Genomic DNA, 20,732 nt, shown 5'->3' with positions numbered 1-20,732 from the left:
TTTTTTGCATTGGCCGGTTGGTCATGATTACAGCATAGTCAAGGGAACTTTGCTTTCTTCACCGTCAGCATTTTTTTTGTCCAGGATGTTTCATTCAGAAAACATGGAAGTGATCTCTCTTGCCTGTTTCATATTCCATTTAAATTAAATTGACAAATTCTTCGTAATCATGTTAGACTGAACATTTCTGTTTGAATACAATCATTGAGCGTAATCGTTCAAGGTTTTGGATCAGGAACCGAAAAGGTTTGTCATCACGAATTAAGTCAATGTGAAAGTGTCTATGGACCTCGTGGGACTAATTAGCCTCTGTATGAAAAGGAAACAAACCTAACTAGACGAAAAAACTCTGATTTTCTTTGACAGAAAATGGCCCCGCATTGATGAATTGTTTGCTTTGGCTTGGGGAAGGACGGCAGCGCGATGGGGTGACTGATTGACAGTGTTTACTCTCTAGGGATCCTGCTGTTTTTAAGAGTGTGCCCCATAATTGAACACAGTGACAGCGACTTAGTTGATGCATTTCAGATGGCTTGAATGTGCTGTTACTTGTAGCCGCAGAAAAGAGGAACTGTCTGGTCTACTAGTACTTAGTAGATATGCTCAAATGTACCATCACCTGTATCACCATGTTTAATTTTGAATTGTCTGTCACCTATAAACGTGTGAAAAAGGCTGACCTGGAAAACTAATGCAGAAACCAAAACTAAAATGAGCATGACCTCTTGAACTTATTTTCGTCTTGCGTACAATGATGCGGTTCCACTTGCCCATTTGACCCTGTTGAGCAAATGTGACATTTCTTTGAACCAGTGATTCATGGAAGATCTGAATGGTTTATGATAAGCCATGAGCATCACATTTATTAGACTGGGTTCTACTTTTAAACATCCTCAAAATGTGTCTCTCAATGCCTTTTATCTCTTCTATTTTATAGTGGTCCATCTAGTTTTTCATGTCAAAATGAATCTTGCACAGACAGGGGTCAGGGTCCAAACCTTGGCCCTGACTGTTATTTTTTATTTAATCTGATTTAAAAGACACGAGCAGAGCGAAGGAAATCAGTGACATAGTAATGCTTCACAGATTTGATGTATGGCACGTTCCAACATACACAATACTAATTTGGTAATGGAAAATGGGAATGAGGTTACAAAGAATTGACAAGCTAAACAAACACATTCTTTCCTTTTAGTCAGAATTATATTTCTTAGCTTGACCAACGTCTCTCTATTACAAGAGCATCTTTTTTATGTTGCAAAATGCTGCTTTTTAGAAATCTGAGGTGGATGACGAGCTACTGGACACCTTGTAGTCATCTGCACAAAAATGACATAACAATGTCTGGATGGTCATGCTTGAGTCATCAGATACATCACATTTGCTTAATAATGTTGGGCAAGTGCTTTGTACATAAGTTGAATTTAAGTTCATACTCCAGCTTTATAAAATGTCTTTTAGCAGCACTTCAGTCTGTCATCATTTGGTTCTTCTGACGGACCAAACCTTGATCGTATTGTTTAATTATATAGAGTACTAAATAACATATGAGACTCAAAACCAAAGTCACATAAATTAAGCTTGCTTATTTAAGTGATGTCTGAATGTTTCGTTTGATTTGATGTCAGATTGAGCTGAATGATGTCTATATGATCTAAGTGACTAATACAAATATGGATTCTCCCCTTTCAGAGCTTTATAAGTCAGATTTGGAGATGACTTGAAGTTGGGGTGGGTGGTATGATCGAAGTGTTTTATTACTAGATGAGTAATTTTATTTCACAGTAAGAGTGTATATTGTGATTTAGCTATTTTTTAACCTAATGCAGTTAGTGCAGTTGATGGAGCTACTTATTCAATTATTATACATTTTTTTGAACTATATTTATGGACAGCAAAAGATGAAACACCTAGTGCTTTATAAACTACTTCATATATCTCAGAAGTATAGTCTGATTTTTTACATGTATGTAGGGCTGCATAACAACTAATCGCAACGAATCGTTTGCAGAATAAAAGTTTTTGTTTACATCATATGTGTGTGTTGTGTATAATAATTATGTATATACACACACATGCTTGTATAATTTTAAGAAAAAAGTGTACATTAAGTATTCATATTTATGTATAATATAAATTATATATGAATATAAAAATTAGGGATGTGCCGATACAACTTTTTAATTTCTGATCCGATACCAGAATTCCGAATATGAGCTGATACTGATACCTGTCCGATACTACTGTAATTAAATGTGTATAGTGCTTTCTGCTACATCGAGTATAATTTTAAATGTAAAAATCAATAATTTAAAATGATTTACAAGTTACAGGAAATATTAGTAATTATTAATCATGGCAGTGTTTAGGAGAACATAAAATAGTTATGTTTGATCAATTAAGTATGCTAAATATTTTTTCCATAATTGCGTAAAACTGTCAATGTAAAAAACTTTAGTGTGCAGATGGTTATTTTGGGAATGTATATACAAATGTTATGTATATTAGGGTTGTGACAATTAATCGGGCAAATGCGTGCGTGCGTATGTGTGTGTATTTATATATACATAATGTTATACACAATACACACACACATATGATGTAAACAAAAACTTTTATTCGGCAAACGATTGGTTGCGATTAGTCGCGAACGTACATTCACATTTGAATGCACAGCCTTGCAAAGTATAGTTTATTTGACTCGTATGTGCACGCAGATGTTCGACACATGCGTATTGCGATAAAATGCAATGCATCTCTACATACTACATTCTCCTGTAGGTGCATGCGCAACCAACACGTACAATGTATGTAGGGTTTTAAAAATCCAGCAGTGTGCGACTATGTGTAAAGTACGCACGCACTATTCTGATGATGAAAATTGTGTCACACAGACTATTTGTGGACCCTCTCGTACATGTAAAAATTAACTATATTTCGGCCTCAATCCATTATAACTCTGATGAGAATTGGGATGAATGACATCTAAAGCTGTTGTCAAATTGCCGATATACGAGCAGCTGTCGTGTGTTAGTCAAATTCTATGTTAATGGTCACGTTCTATCTAATCCCATTTTTTAAACCCTAGTTAGTGTGTAATGTTGCTATAATAAAACCTGTAAAATGATAAAGCTCAAAAATCACTGCCAGGCCATATATTTTCTTTAATAGAATTCACCTTTCAAAGCCTACAGCAAACGGCCGGTTTGGACTACAGCCCTCTACTTCCTGCTTTAATGACGTCAGTAGAACAGTTTTTTGACTAAACTCCGCCCACAGGAATAGGTCAGTCGCCAGCTAAGCTATCGGCGGGCTAAGCTGCTATCGAATTACAACACACTAAACAAGCTACACAATCAGAACTCGATACGCATTTCTGAAGGAGGGACTTCATAGAATGAGGAAGACATCAGGCCGTTTTGAGGACAGTGAAAACAGCGGTATACAGATAAGTAAATCGTGTAAAAAATACAGTGTTTTTTTTTTACACGTGAAACACGAACACATGTCATATTGCGCACTGTAAACACAATCAAAGCTTCAAAAACACAGAAAGAAATGATAGCGCAATTACTTTTAAATTAATTGACACTTTTTTACAATCTCATGATATGAACCAACCAGCCCTTAATGACGAAAATGAATGTTAAAATGCTGAAAGAGGAACATGTAGTGCTTAATGTGTGTGTGTGTTAGTGTGTTTTGTGCTTCCTCTGTTGATATAGCCGTACATAGAGAACCAGACAGTGAGGTAGAGCTGACATGTGTGGGTAACACATCACCACCTTCCTGTCTATAAGACCTTATAACCCCTCACCCACCAACACAACACCAGCGAGCTGAAGGTCACGAGTGTTTTTTTTGATGTTTTTCATTTCTTTTTAGTGATTGTCTTTAAGTGGAAATGACTATTGTGTTGTTTGACTCAACCTACAGATGAACTTGATGATTTGAAATGTTTGCAGAACTGGAAGGCATGATCAGGTTTATTTTTAAGGTTCAGTCAGAAAGCTCTTAGATCCTGCATTATGAATGTTTCTGGCATGTAGACGCTTAACCTCAGGTAGTTGTGGGGTTAAAGTGCCTGTATTTTGTGTACTTTTTAAATAGATTTGGCTGAAATCCATATGCATAGTTAAAGGCCCTAAAGGTTTCTTTCAGCGTGATATGAGTTGGTTAAGAATAAATCCCCGCATTACATAACATCTGAATTTGTATGATAATGGTTTATTTTGACCAGCTCACATCCTGAATGTTAAACACCAGTTTAAGCAACAACGGTGGAAATGCATTGTGACACCGATGACATGTCAACGACCTTTTCTCTCCCTGCTCTGGTTAAAGCATAAACTCTACCAAATACAGTAAACAGGTTTTTTTCTCTTCTGGTGTGTCTAGGACGAACTAAAAGCGATGAGTGTGTGCGCGCGATTGTTTTAGGCGAACAGCCAACTGCAAAACGGCTCTCCCGAAAGTCCCATATGGAGCTTCTACGGGCTTTGCCTGATGTTGGAAGTGGTCAGCGGGAGAACGTTTCCTTTGACTCTTTCCCTGTCATTAAAATATCCCCATGTCAAAGAAAAAGCTGCCGTTGTAAGCTCAGCCATATGTGTCTTGCCCGAGGTGACCCAGCTTAGCCCAACCTAACAACCAAACCAGAGCTACCCACCCCTGTCCTTCTTCCAAAATGCCCCTCCCTTGAGCTATTGGCAGGGGCGTTTAAGGGAAGGCATTAGGGCCACGTCTCAATAGCACCCTTTTCCTAAAATAGGGCCCTGCGCACAATGTCCCAAATTTGTCAGGATGCTAACCGGCGTTACTTTGATTATGTAACATCTTGAAGCTTTGGCAGGAGCGTCCTAAGGAAACGTATCAATTAGTGAGCCGAGGTCCACCAGATCACCCACACGCCCTGTCAAATTGATCTTATGCAGTCACGCCACTTGCCACACGACCCATTACGAGCCAACCTTGCCCAGTCAAAACAACATTAAGTAAATGAACAGACCCAAAAAGAACTTTATTCCTGTGCATATGGTGTGCCTAAAGGAAAGCATATGGCCGGCTTTGGCTCAATGATGGTCAGTCATTTAATGTTACCACTGTTAACCCTTTATTCAGATCTTTCCCCAATTCTGTCATTTTCAGTCTCTCTCGCGTTCAGTCTTTCTTTTTTTTTTCGTTCTTTCTACTTCTTTATGCTCAATCCAGGTTTCCTCAGAGAGGCTTAGCAAACAGGGAAGGTTGTGAGAATGTTTGTTCAGAGTCTCGTATCCTCACTAATGTGATGCTAATATGACGTGTTGGCACAGCTCGGGCCTCTCCCTTCGCTACGAATTGCACAAAACGTTTCTGTGTTACGCTCTACTATACGAAGCACATACTGAACGATTTAAGAAAAGCCCTCGGCTGTCTGTTAGGTGCTGTCAGAAGGTCAGCATAATTCGGTAATTTGAGGTATCAGCTAACTTGACTCAGAAGGCTTCCACTAGTTAATATCTTTTGGCTCTTTTTCCCGTATTTTAGTAGAAAGGAAATCAAAGTCTCAATTGAGCGTTAACTAACTGCTCGCTCATCATGACTAGCTCTGTTAACAGTACATTAATTCTGTATGAACTCATGGTTGGTGGTGCCACTATAAAAAGTAAGTTAATCCATATGTTCAAACTGGCTTGAAGTTGATCTTCATAGAGGCCTTTAGTGGAAGCAGACAGTGAATAGAGATGATTCAGAAGAACACGCTGAGAGCCGTTTCGGACTAATGGTTTGCCTTTGGGATGTGGTACACCACTGGCATCGTGCATCAGCCTCGGTAATATTTATTTTTGTACTCGGTATTGAATTATAGTGGCATGCGTGTTCTATAGGAAATGAATAAAAATGCCAAGGGATTGTACGTAAACTTTAATCCATTGCCAGGCTTTTGATGTCATTTATTGCTATAGTGAAGCAACTTTTTGGGTGTCAAATCTCTATAGTTGGGGTGGTTGTTTGCCTCGGGTCCTGTCGGCACATGAGGTCGTCCATAGGCGGAGCTGTGGTGTGACTATTGTTGCTGTGACTTCAGAAAGATGGTATTTCTAAATCGAAGGCGTTTGTAAATGTAGTCGCGAGGTTCAAATCTCAGAAATGTATCTGTGTGCCTCGCAGGCACGCGGGACACAAACACATATACACCCACGTATAGGGTACATCACATTTAAAGGATGAATCATCATCATAGTGGTTGGTGTTCATTAGCTTTTTAGAGAGAGAAATGAATTGTGTTAAAGGTGAAGTTTGCATTTATTGTGTTATTTTACTAGAACTAAGGTAACTTAAGTTAGTAAGTGGACTTCCTGAATTATGTATATGCTGTGAATGTGATGACTTTTTTTTCAACACATTCGTCTGTTTGTTTGATCAGTCTGGCATTTCAGCTTCTGGCTTAACCCATCGTGTAAGTTTGGGGTGGGACGACCTGTTTGTCTGAACATTAGCACACATAGGGGAGTGTTTAGGAAACATTGTCATTATCATCTTTCAGTTCTGTTTGTTGCTTCTGGTTGAAATAAGTTACACACTTAACCTTTAAAGGATACGTTCACCTAAAATTTCAATACTGTCATATATTTTAGTTACTCTCATCTTGTTCCAAAGCTGTATGGCTTTCCTGTACAAAACATAAAAGGACATAAAACATTTCTGGTTGTTTTATTGAGCATGATAGTGAATCATAATGTACTAACATTGTTTTGAATTCACCCAACCATATTAAATGATCTTCCTTGGGTTCCATAGAAGTAAGAAAGTCGTGCGGTTTGGAATGGCATGAGGATGATTTATTGATGAGATGTTTATTTTTGAGTAAACTTTTCCCCAAGTCATCACTCTTTCATTAGGCATTTACACTAGTTCATCATTATTATTATTATTATTTATTATCATTATAATTTTGTACTAATAAAAAATGGCCTAACCACAAATTGTACAGCCAAATTAAAAGATGACAACAACACACACATCCAAATGCTGATCTTGTGACTCAACCCTTTGAGAATAACATCAGGACCTTTCTCTTATCCTGAGCTGTGTGTGTCCATGTGGTAAAAACAGCTGTGTTAACAGTGGATAGCTCAGTTAGAGAACGCCACAGGCACTGAAATGGTATCTGCACTTTTAATCCCTGCCGGTCTGTGTTTGATGATGTCATGGCCCGTCGCCCTTAAGCTACCCATACTGTTGTGCAGTTGGTGGTGGTTGATACGGTAGGGAGATAAGAGCAAGACACTTAGTCTCTTATCACAGTCACATGAACTTTTTTCTTATTAGGAGGATGTTTACCTCAAGTTCTGTTACATATTTATTTACTTGGCGCTGTTTTTGTACCATGAGTCATGACTGCATCATGCAGACACAAAATTGATCTTTGCCTTGTGGGGATACAAAGTATCTGTCTATATCTATGTCGATTTTGACCAGTTTGGGTTTTCCAGTAACTGATGTTGATATCTAGGAAGCATGAGGTCAGGTATCTGAATAAGAAGTGACAGAATTTATTACACTGTCAGTAAAAATGGTCAAAAAAATTTGTACCCCAGCTATCACTGGGACTGAACCCTTTCAAAAAGCATACCTTTCTTCCTAGAGAGTTTATAGTACATCAGAGGTACTTGTTGATACCAAAGAGTGCTTATTAGTACCTCAAAGATACTTCTTAGGCGACGTTTACACAGAAACGATCTGAAAAGAAAACGCAAAAGTGGCGTTGCATTATCACCTTTTATTCCGCGTTTATACGAGCGTTTTGAGGGGGAAATCTGTGTGCATATGGTGACGCAAAAGTGTGTGATATTCGATGTAGTATGCACTCCTGGCGGCTAGGTGGTAATGTGAAGCACTGACACACCGCACAACTGCATACAGCCCTCTTCCTTCTTCTCCCAGGTCTCGTCCAAAGCCGTCTGGTTTGCCTCCGACAAATTGGCGCATCAACAATTTGATAGAGGTAATTAATGCACCTTCTCTGATCAGAAATACTAGCCGTGAATATTTTGTACAACAGCTGGAAAGATTCTTGTATATTTATCAGAGCTGCTATGGCAACTTGAAGGTCCAACGTATAGAAATAATCCGACATTTTTGTTATTTTCCTGAACTGGCGTACGCCTGTGACGTAAACGTGTACGCGACGAGAGCCACCGTGAGCAGACTTTTGCGGTTTTTTACCCTTTAGACGGGAACGGGAAGGTAGGTATTTTGACATTTTTTTCCAACAGTGTAGATAATTTCTGGCTATTACTTATTCAGCTTAAAGGTGCAGTGTGTAAATTTTAGCGGCATCTAGTGGTGAGTTTGCAAATTTCAACCAACAGCTCAGTTCACAGCTCACCCCTTGCTTTTGAAACGCATAGAGAAGCTACGGTAGCCGACACAGGACAAACATGTCATCGTTGGAGACAACTTAATAAAAAAGTTTGTCCGTTAAGGGCTTCTGTAGAAACATGGTGCCACAAAACGGCGACTTCCATGTAAGGGGACCCTCGGTGTATGTAGATAAAAATGTCTCATTCTAAGGTAATAAAAACATAACGGTTCTTTATGAAAGGTCTTTATACACCCCTGATAATATAGTTCTGTATATTATTTTGCATTTCTGTCAAGAGATCCTTCTAAAAATTACATACTGCACCTTTAAAACATTTTACCCAGACAGAAATTCTGTAGAAACAAACATTGATCAGTCCATCACTATTTTTGTCTGGAAAAAAACTGCTGATAGCGAGAACATGGAAGTCTGTTGCCTTGCTGAGATGGAGAGAGAAATTGTATTAAAAATACATTGGTCATTGGGAAATTGAGATCATGTGATATTCAGGTATGCTTTTGAGAAACATGATTTCAACATATTTGTGTGATGTGCTTGTTCGAGCGTGTTGGTTGCTTTGTGTTTGATCTATGTTCGAATGTTAAGTCAATTAAAGGATTATGATGCTTTAAGTAGTTGCATAAGAAAAAATGCCTATAGTTATATTTGATATCATTTAGCATTTTGCACTTTTAAAGCAGAAGTGCAACTTTCAGAACCTTCAGACACGTGAATGTTTGTGGCTTTGTGCACATAAATTGATTGTGACTGTTTACCTATAAGATCTCAATCAAATTTAAAGCATGCTTTATAAAACTAATATGCAATGAATTTTGCTGTTTGTCTGAGGCAAGTGCACCATATGGTAGTGTTCATTGGTTGCTTTGGGTTTTATTCATTCTACCGTCTGTAGATTTCAGTTGGTCAAGGATTCTCAGTTCCCGTTTCTGTCATTGCGGCGTGTGGTTTGTCAGAGAGAAGGGAAAAATACTCAGCTGTCATTCATACTGTCATGGGGCTGTCTGGGGAAGTCCACAAAACAGTCTGATAAAAGAGACGTTTCCAAGCATGGTTTGATCTTTATTTTTTCTGTTTGTCATTGGACAGCATTTTAGGTTTTGATTTCTTTGAAAAGCTTATACAGTAGTAGGCATGTTTGAAAGACAGGCAAACATTCAAAGCTGTAATCCGTTACTTTCTTTTAAAAGAAATAATAAATAAAAATATTTACCTTGATTCGCAACAAGTTTGTGATTTTATAATTTAAGCAGTTGGATGCAATTGCACAGGTAATGTCTGACTTCAAATCACAAACAAAAAACATAAAATAACATGCAATTTTATTTTTTTGAACAGAGAGGGCAGTAGAGAGATAATCATTGCAGATTGCACCAAGGTATACACTCACCTAAAGGATTATTACCATACTAATACTGGATTTGACCCCCTTTCGCCTTCAGAACTGCTTTAATTTTACGTGGGATTGATTCAACAAGATGTTGAAAGCATTCTTTAGAAATGTTGTCCCATATTGATGGGATAGCATTTTGCAGTCGATGTAGATTTGTGGGATGCACATCCAGGGCATGAAGCTCCCGTTCCACCACATCCCAAAGATGCTGTATTGGGTTGAGATCTGGTGACTGTGGGGGCCATTTTAGTACTGTGAACTTATTGTCATATTCAAGAAACCAATTTGAAATGATTCGAGCTTTGTGACATGGTGAATTATCCTGCTGGAAGTAGCCATCAGAGGATGGGTACATGGTGGTCATAAAGAGATGGACATGTCAGAAACAATGCTCAGGTTGGCTAACAATGCCCAATTGGCACTAAGGGGCCTGAAGTGTGCCAAGAAAACTTCCCCCACATCATAACACCATTGCATTAATGAGAAATTGAACAGGTGTTCCTAATAATCCTTTAGTTGAGTGTAGTTCACAAAAAATAAATAATATCCCATATTTCCTCCACCGTCATCCCACTGTAGGTATTTATGGCTTGGTTTTTCAGCTGATAATCACAGTATATTTATATTAAATTACATCCTGTTTATTCCCACCTTTGTAATAGTGTACTCAGAAATGTGCATTTCTATCTTAAAAGTGATCCATAGATCCATATGATTCTAGTGACAAAATTTTTGTTATTTTAAATGATACAATTCTGCCATCCAAAAGCTAAATGCAGTAACTACGCAAACACTAAAACCGAGAAAAATGCCCTTAAAGTTTTTACACCAGCCAGTCAAACATGTTACTGCAATTTTGGCACACACGTTTCTCTGAAATGGGAAAACATTGAACCAGGAGACTTTGTCACAAGACGCATCAGATCTCAATAGTAATGTTGCAAAAAAGAGTTATCCGATTAATTCATAAAGTTGAGTATGAGTTTGTGGACCACACAAACTCATAATTTTTAAAATCTAAGATCATGAAGTTTTATGACATTGTTGAGTTTCAATCAGTACAACTGCTATATAAAGCAAGGCACAAATTGTTACCAAGCCAAATACAAAGAAGGTTCCAAGATCGTGGTGGTTATGCATTATGTGATGAAATGAACTTTAGGACGCAAAAACATAGTACAACCTTGAAAAGTTTTTAATTACAGTTAATGTGGTACGATTGTGGAATAACTTGGAGATGGAGATGAAACGATGTCCAAATATCAACCTGTTTAAATATAAATACAAAAAAAGATTTTTGTTAAGTATAAAGAAAATGAAATGATTTCCCATTAGGAGTGTTACCATGTTCAGTGTATCAATGGATTAAGTGTATATAATCCATTTTTTATTTTATTTACGTATTCTTTGTTTTGTTTGTTGCTGATGTTGTATCGTTGTGTTGTTGCTTTTGCATCGTTTTTTTTTGCACTTGTAAAATAAGAAATTGTATTAATTTGGGGGAGGGAGCTTATATAAGCTCATTTGCTTCGGCCCACTGCTTTCGAGCAGAGTGGTTACTGCTCAAATAAACAAAAATAAATATAAATAAAAACTAAAAACAAAGCCCATTTCAATCCTTAACTCAATTTTGACCAAATGTAGGGCCCTATAAAATCCGTTTTATTTTTTCCCAAATTCCATTTTATTTTTTCCCAAATTCCGTTTTCTTCGTTTTAATTTTTGCAAATTCCGTTTTAATTTTTGGCAATTTTTTTTACCCTTTACTGTTATTTAGTCATACAAAGAGTGTGCCTTTAATGTTAATGATTAAAATGTAAATGATTTGGGGAAAAACTGGATAACACGATTACTTAATGACTGTAAAACATGCATTTACACACACACGCACATACACATGCACACACACGCGCGCACAGACGTGGATGAGAGAGTGCATGTATCTTTGCGCTAACCGTGAACAGAATGTTGACAAAACTTACAAAATAACAGTTCTCCGGTCACATAAAAGTCATGTGAGAACTGCTCAGAACTAAATGCTTAGCGTCGAATTTCTTAATTTTTCGCTGACAAAAGCAGATCGTGGAGAGCCGCTTCCACATGGTTTCAGTGTTTTGGAGGGGGTCTGAAACGACGGGAGGGGGTGTGTCGCCCAGATTTACTTCCCTCGATCTGCATTTCCCAGAGACATACGTTCGTCTCCCACACAAAAACATAATTTTATTCAAAATATGTAAAATTCCCCGTTAATACTAGATTCCGTGTAAATCTGCCAATTCTGCGATTCCGTCCGCGATTCCGTGATCGCGGAAATTATAGGGCCCTACAAATGGATAGTTACTGCGCTTTGCCTTTGTATGGCAGAATTGTGAAAGAAAACAATTCATATTTTACTTTGTGTATTAACATAAAAGAACTGCAATTGTGGCGCACTATATGGAGGCATGTCAAATCACATTAATTCTTTACATAAAGGTAGTTGTTAGTACAGGCCAAAAGTTTGGACACACTTGACTAAAATGTTAACTATGATTTTAAAAATCTTTTAATCTGAAGTTTTATGGTTAAATGCATGATATTGTGTTTGTAGAAAAAACTATACCTGTGCCAAACAGATAAATTTCTGTTATTAGAAAACTAAAATTTTATTTTAAAATATTATTTTTTAAATAGATGACTTGCACTAAATATTAAAGAAAATGAAATGTAAGATTAAATGTAAAACTTCAAGAAGCTTCTTGATAAAATGACACGAGTATTGTTTTGCAATTTTTAAGCAAAGGGTGACTGCACTTCAGATGATAAAATATAACAGAATTTTGATTTATTTTGGATTCTTTCAGTCACCAACATAATTCCCACAGTTGCATTTGTGTTATGCCATAGTTTGGACGAGTTTATTATTATTCTGTTATGTGGAAAAATATATAAATAAAGAACGAGTGAGTGTGTCCAAACTTTTGGCCTGTAATGTAGTTTATAAAGTTTTAAAATATGGATATTTTTCTTATAAAATCGCATCAATTACCCTCAGTTCACCTGGATTACTTCTGTGATGGATGGATATACTTTTTTGGGCCTGTTTTTTACCATTATAAAGCTTGAAGAGCCAGGACATTTACTCAAAAATAACTCCAATTGTGTTACAGTATGTATGAAAATATAGCTGTAGGCAGATCCATCATATTGCATTGATATTCCTGACCGCCCGCAGTGTCTGAATTAAAATCCCCACTGAGGAGTGATGTACTCTGTATTGATGTAAGAAATACCCTCCCTGCTGCTTTGGCTGATGAAACCATTACATCATTCACACTTCCTTTTGGAAAAGAGGGGGTCGATATGTCTTTTTTAACTACTTAATAAAGACTTTTAGCACGTCAGCACCTATCAGGACTCCAGGAGATTTGCGAAGTTAATGACCTCGCTGTACGTCAAGTCAGCATACGGGTCGGTGGCTGCCTGTCAGTGGGTTGCAGTTTTTGCAACGCTTCGTCAGAAACCATCAAAGCGATGTAAAGTGCATGCTCTGTAAACATACAGGGCACACCTTTGTTTGCTGTTATGAAATTCAGGTCATCTTATCTATGTGGTTTAAAGGATGCATTTCTTTTTGTGTGTCATTTTCAACGCAAATTCAACAGAAACGCAGATTGCAAAATGTCACGCGCGTTTGTCTCAAAAGCGAGAGTGATAATTCATCATTTCGCACAACCTTGACTAAGAGAGGATCTTTTCCTTGTGTGCTGTCATGGAACAGACAGTAGTGAAAGGAACGGAAGGACGAAGGGAAGGAAGCAAAAATGGATAACATGCAGAAAAACTGATTCTGACAGCACTTCCTTTTCCTCTATTGAGCTCCGCTCACAGACGTTTAAAAGGGGAAATGTCACCCACATCATTCCCCTTTGACTTATTACGTTTTTTAATGGCTTTGCTTGTATCCCCGCCACCATCTCTGCACTCCCCACCTAATAAATGAGTCATATTTATAGATCTAATCATTTTTCCCCTGAAGTCTAGTAGTTACTGAGATTTCTTTTGGTCAAAAGCAGTCATCATTTGGTTTGACCACTTTCCACCTTCTGTTTGATCTATGGCATTTATTATAAAAACCAAGAAGGGAATTTAAGGGAAATTAGAATTCTTCTTTTATTTTCTTTTAAATAAGACAACAGAATTATCTTATTCCATTAAACTTGTTTTTACCGATCAACATCTCTCAAGGGAATTCACTTGAGGTGATTAAGGCTGGTAGTCAGCAGCATAGACAGTTTTAAGTTATTGCCTCGGTTCTGAAGTGTGTGAAGCTCTTAAACTTGAGTTATTCCCGAGAGGATGGGCACAAAAGCCGTGGGTCCAGTCGGACAGATAGTCGGAGAGCTGGAGAGGACTATCTCACTGCATGAGCAGACTGAATAAATAGGATAAGACGCCAACTGAAATCTTTGCACTTTTCTAATCACCCACTTTTAACAATCTGACAAAAACATTTCCTCATAAGAGCAGTGAAATGGAATAGCACATCGCTTGAGTCATATTCTCGCCTCATATTTTCCTTTGGATCAAATGAACCTAAATATGCTACAAAACAATAAAATCTGGGCGTTATATCGTTGTTGTGTATTCTGATTAGCTCGTGACGCGTGCCAAGTAGAGTTTCAGTCTGTCGAATGGTTGAAAATCTTCAAGTGTGATAGTGTTAGATTATTTCCATCTCAGTTTAAAATCTTACTGTACTGTACGTTCATTCAATGGCACTTTTGAATGTGCTCAGGTTTTCACTTATCTCTCTCTATGAAGGGTTCAAGGAAATGCTAGTGGTTTTTCGTGGAAATAGTTTTTTACGTTTTCTCTTGTATCACCCTCACGCTTTCTTCGCAAACTCTCTTTTTCCTTTTGCTGTCTTGTGACATCGTTTTTCCAATGTCTCGACATGTGGCGGGATATAGATTTGATTGACTTCTACAGGTTTCGTGTTTGGTCTTGTAACCAATTACAGTATATCTGGCTTGTAGAAGATATGTTGGCGTCTTTTAATCTGAAGTGTTTATGAAGGTCCAGACATGAATATCCTGATGGATCGAGGTTCCATTATGTGGACTTTATATTTTTAATAGCCTGAATGGTTACATCCCTGTTTTCATATATCCTCAAACCTACAAATATATCAAGAGGCCCTTGTTACATGCTAGTATTGAAAAGTGAAACTCTAGTAAATAATATTATGTTTTAAATAATAACACTTTGATCACATGGCCTATATTAAACACAATTTACCTGGTGACTTACAGCATAAAAACACTCATCTGCATGTGCAACAAGCCTTTGATTCTCTATGCATAATATATTTCAATTTATGCATTTGAAGTGGAGACTAAAGATTAGCTTTTGCATCAATCGCTTTTCAACGTATTTCTAAAGCATCATCTGACTAAAAAAGCAGTTACACCAAAACCTCATCTTTATAATCATTTAATAAATTAGGATGCAAATTGAGGTCATGTAAAAACAAAATAAGTGTTAAACCAAGTCCTAATATGTACAAATGGATGCAAAGAAAAAATCAAAGTGGACTTACAGTTTATAAATAGTTTTAATCTTTCATCAAAATGCTATCGACTTGTTAAGTCTGACGTCACACGCCACAACTTCAAGGTCTAAACGTTCCATCAGATGCCTTAAGCAAACAACAAACAATACTAATATAGACTGAAGTGTAAAACTACAGAAAAATCTCGATCCTAACCATTAAATCAATACTAAAATCCTTGATAACCAGAAAGTGTAATACATTTTTAATGAATTGTTAAATTATTGTTTTCTGGGATGTTGAGCTTGGAGAATGTACCGTACACCGCAAGTTTATAAAAATATGGCTTAAATGTGTTAATAGCAGATGAGATTGTAGTTTTATATAAAATGAGTAGATGCTTGGACCCGGAAATGGTATTCTTGGTTAAAGCTTTCAGGTTTTTATAAATAGTTTCTACCTTACCCTTCACCTGCCACATCCTGGCCAAAAAGCCTCCTAAATTATATTTTAGTGGGGGGAGGGGATGTGTGCCATGTCAAGACGAGAAAGGGATTGGTACTAAGGGAACTGATTTTAAGTTGTTTATGGTTGCTAAGCAGCATGCCACATCGGCACATTTTGTATTAGTCACAAGTTTGTATTAGTCACAAGTGTGTGTGCAACTTTAAATATGACTGCTACAGTTTGAAGTGTGAATTGTTCATTTATAATATTAGTTTTAGTTTTTGACTATTATTTTAGGAATGAGAGGTCAGTCATATGCAGTTTTTTTGGTATGCATCCAATATATTCTGAATAATGATAAATATCATAACATGGTTTGTTAATCTGCAAACCATTTTCTTTGAATTTCCAGCATTTATTTTCACACTTTATTCCGTTTGACATTTTACTAAATGTAAGAAACGTTGCATTTTTTTTGTGATGGTTTCTTTAACAAACATTCTACTGACTATAATGGCGCTTTTCCATTGCATAGTACCCCACGGTTTGGTTTGGGTCAGCTTACTTTTGGGGGCTTTTCCACTGGGTGCAGTAGGTAGTACCCGATACTTTTTTTTAGTACACCTCGGTTGGGTTTCCAAGCGACCCGAGCTGATACCAAAACTTGAAGTGAAAATATCATTGATTGGTCTGAGAGAATCATCACTACCAGCGTCATCGCTATAATGTAAAAGCTATACCTTCATGCTAGCTTGCGCTGTCTCGAGCAAACATGTTGTCATCTGTGCTCTGCTGTGGGTTGCCAGACTCCCTTTTGGCGATGAGGGGCATCCACAGGTTGAGAATCACGAGCACCTTGATAGTTTTTTTCAGGCCTTGCGGTTTGTGGCGGCACATTCGCTATGCGCACGTCCGCATAAATGCTTAAAATCAACTTAAATGAGCTCAGCGGAGCACGTCGACTGACGCACCGGTGTTTGTACAAAAACTCATGTGAGACAGAGGTAGTGATAATCGTGATGTGTAAACATCTATTTGTGGTGGTCAATTTATTTGCATTTAAGTTGCATTTAAGCATATATGCGGACACGAATGTGCCACAAACTGCAGGGCTGGAAGGGACTGTTGTGGTGTTCCTGGTTCTTAGCCTGTGGGTGTTTTTTATTGTTAAAAGGGAGGTTGGGAACTTATAACAAAGCACAGATGACAACATGTTTGCTCAAAACAGCGCAAGCTAGCATTAAGGTAAAGCTAATCTTTCACATTATAGCGGTGACGCTGGTAGTGACGATTCTCTCAGACCATATCAGTGATATACAGTGTTTTTTGCGCCACATTTTGGTCACAGCTCGGGTCACTTGGAACCTTGACCCATCAGGAACTACGTACTGCACCCAGTGGAAAAGCTCAAAAAAGTAACCTGACCCAAACCAAACCGTGGGGTGCTGTGCAATGGAAAAGCGCCATAAACTTGATGGAAAAGCTAACTAAGCCAAAGTGAAGTGAACTGACACAACCCGACCCGACCCAAATTGTGGGGTACTACAATGGAAAAGCGCCATAAGTAACTATGTCAACCCTAACCTTACCCCTTACAATCTACTAATACTCTAATAAGAGTTTGTTAATATGAAGTGGCAAATTTATGAGAGTTAGTTAACATGTAGTTACTTATAGTTAGTATTATAGTTACAATTTATGTGGTATTCCCAATTATTGCTCATACCACCCACCACTGCTGCCCTAGTAAAGTGCACTCAGTTCTGGTTCAGTTCTGATTTGAAACAGCCATTTTTTACAATCCAATCAGTTCCCAGTGGATAAGGATCTATTAAATCTGGTTGCTTGGCATCTCTTCCTCCGTTACTGTTGGACATTTAGTTTGTGAATGTTCTGAAGCTGTCCAGCGATCTGCCAAATGTGTCTGCTGTCAGAATGTAATGGATTTAAATGATGGTCTGAGTGGAGGTCACGTGGGATATTGTAATGGGGAGATCCAGGGTTGACGGTTAGATGTAGTGTTTGGCTGAGTTAGACCTGTGATTGTGGGGTGTGTGTGTGGTAGCAGCATGTACTTGAAGCGGGCTGGTAACCATTATCCTCTCAAACATCAGCACTTCACTGTGGGAACCTTATTGATCTACAGCTTTATAATTATTCTACTAGCACTCGTCCTTGTTCTCCGCCACACTCGCTCTCCCTCTCTTTCCTTTGCCATCCTTCTGTTTAATCTTTCTGCTAAACCCCTGATCCCCTTTCTTGCCTTTTTACTTCTCATTTAATTGCTTTTTTGTCTCTTATCTTCCTCGTCTCCTCCACACGTGCCTCATCCCTCCCCCTAATTTCAACCCTCTCTCTCTCCACCCCTCCCTTTTCCAGCATTCCCTCGCTTACAAAGTTCAATGACCTTTTGTGTTAGACCAGGCGCAAGAACAAGCTTCATTGTTTTTTGTCTGCAAGAAAATAAGACAGCTAGTTTCTCTGATCATGTATAACAACAGAGCGATTGTCAAGTCAGAATATGCCTATTTAGTCAAGTCCTATCTTGGAGTTCACATGTTGACTCTTGTACTTTAATTTAGAGTGTTGCAAAGACCCATTTTAACATATTTGTTCCCTGGGATCCATTGAAAATAGTATATAAATCAAGATTGCATTTAGGACTGCAATTAAATAATCACTACCAATGCATTGGAGGATTCTGTTTTCAAGTCTCTGTGCAGTAGTTGTGCATTGGGTGGCATTTAGAGGCCCTACAGTTCATCTATTTGCATATAATTCGGCAATTTGATTAGCAATTATAGCTGTTGGTTAGCAGCAGCACAAATAGTCATGTATACTTTGTATTGTACTGTAAGTCGCTTTGAATAAAAGCATCTCCTGAATGCATGAATGTAAAACTTATATTATTAAAAGGATAGTTCACCCACTCGTACACAGTTGGAACACAGTTTAAGATGTTTTATATATAGTCCAAGAGCTTGTTGACCCTTCATTGAAAATATACATACGGTATACTGTCCATGTCCAGAAAGGTAATAAAAACATCATCAAAGTAGTCCATGTGACATCAGTGGGTCAGTTAGAATGTGTTGAAGCATTGAAAATAAATTTTGGTCCCAAAATAACAAAAATTACGACTTTATTCAGCATTGTCTTCTCTTACGACGCGGCTGACGTGTTATCTGGTGCGCCCCAGCTGTTTTGTTTGTGCCCGGGCTTCGTTTACAGTCTCAGGGAGACGCATGTTGTAAGTTTGGAAAAAAACTTTGTCTGATGATAACACGTCGTCGCGTCACTGCAGTCATGTGACTTTAGTCTCGCGCATGTGCTTCACAACAGAGGCGGAAGAGAGGACAATGCTGAATAGAGTCGTGTTTTTTGTTGTTTTTGCACCAAGGTGTTTTTTCGATGCTTTAACACATTCTAACTGACCCACTGATGTCACATAGACTACTTTGATAATGTTTTTATTACCTTTCTGGACATGGACAGTAAACCGTTACTAGATTTTTAATGAGGCTCTCGGACTAAATATAAAACATCTTAAACTGTGTTCCGAAGATGAACGGAGGTCTTACGAGTTTGGAACGACATGAGGGTTAGTCATTAATGACATTATTTTCATTTTTGGGTGAACTATTCCTTTAAGGGATATAATCAACAGTTATGATATTTTTATTTATGCAGCTTTTTAGAATTAATATTCTCTTTGGCTGTTTGTTTAATGCTGTTTTAATCTCTGGTCTCAATGCAGAGGCTGCTTGACTTAAATGGAGATCTTCTTGTAGCTCCCTTAGGTTCAGTATGGCTGGATCAGACATTGATTTTTCTTTCTTCTATTTTAAACCCTTTCACAGTCACCATCTCGTCTTTGCTCTTGCCTCAAGGATGCTGTCAGTTTAATACGGGCCCATGGGGACCAGCAGCACCATGCAGACAGCGCTGTGGGTCGGACCCTCTGCAGAGCTTCTGTAGGCCTCAGTTTCCTTACGCTTACTTTGTCATTTGACGTATGCTTTCTTCCTAAGCATTTTACAGTGCATTTGTTTTAAATATATATATGTTCCTTATTTACTAAAACAAGAGGACTGTGTAATATAAACTACAACACTGTAGGGCTGGGCAAAAAAACCGATTTTTCGATTAATTGTTTTTTTAAATGTGGTCGATTCAAAATCGATTCTCAAAGAGCAGAATCGATTTTTTTTCTTTCATATTTATTTCCACAAACATTGAACGTAATATTAACGTTAATCTAATTACTAGTCTTCTTCACTTTGCCACCCTTTTTTTGCCTTGCGCGATATTACCAAGGAGCGAGAGGCAAGCCTGTCATTCATTCATTCAGTGCTAAAAATGGCAGTTTCAGGTGCTTCATTAACGTTGATGCCACCTTCACATAAAAAGTCAGAAGTATGGAAGCATTTTAGATTTTGCAAACAAGACTTTTTTATTAATATAGTATTTGTATTAAATCTATATTCATTGAGTTGAATCAAGAATCGAGTATAAAAACCGGTCGAGAACCAGAATCGAAAATTGAATCGAGAATCGAAATCGAATTGAAAGCTTGTGAATTGAAATCGAATCGATCTGGAACATCTGAATTGATACCCAGCCCTACAACACTGATATGTTTCACTTACATATTTTTTTATTTGTCATTGATGTACCAAAACTTACAATGGTGCAAAATCAATTGACCAGTTAAGCTAGACGGTTTCGTCTGGCCCGAACTTTATTGGTCTGACTAGTTGCTAAACTGAACTCTTGAACAAATACCTTGTCGAAAATAACATGTTTTGGTTTCCTAGATAATCTACGTGTTGTTTATTTTTGCTTGTTATAAAAATAAACTATGTTTAAAGTACTTTGTTTTTATTTATTCTTAGCTGAGTTTACCGGAAGTTACGTGTTGACCACGAAAGCCGCTTGTTTATTTTGTCATTGCTGAAACCATCTGTAGACCTAGACATAGACATTTAACTATT

At 37.7% G+C, this 20,732-nt stretch overlaps 1 protein-coding gene across 3 annotated transcripts in view; it reads left to right on the top strand.

The window, feature by feature from the left end:
* rbpjb (recombination signal binding protein for immunoglobulin kappa J region b) overlaps positions 1-20,732 on the top strand; it is a 54,515-nt gene that overhangs the window by 4,580 nt on the left and 29,203 nt on the right. Inside the window, exons 1-2 of one of the 3 annotated variants that reach the window (XM_055211265.2) lie at positions 3,550-3,845; positions 19,599-19,712. The exons of 1 other annotated variant lie outside the window; for it this stretch is intronic. In XM_055211265.2, coding sequence (XP_055067240.1) covers positions 19,654-19,712 — 59 coding nt within the window. In that variant the 5' untranslated portion in view covers positions 3,550-3,845; positions 19,599-19,653. Of the gene's footprint in view, positions 1-3,549; positions 3,846-19,598; positions 19,713-20,732 lie in introns of those variants that run through there. One more of the 3 variants, XM_055211260.2, reaches the window with a different exon arrangement.

This window comes from Misgurnus anguillicaudatus, chromosome 21, assembly GCF_027580225.2.
Source record: "Misgurnus anguillicaudatus chromosome 21, ASM2758022v2, whole genome shotgun sequence".
Classification (NCBI taxonomy): domain Eukaryota; kingdom Metazoa; phylum Chordata; class Actinopteri; order Cypriniformes; family Cobitidae; genus Misgurnus; species Misgurnus anguillicaudatus.
Note: the sequence above shows the minus strand (reverse complement) of the source record. Positions and strands in the feature narration are given on the sequence as shown.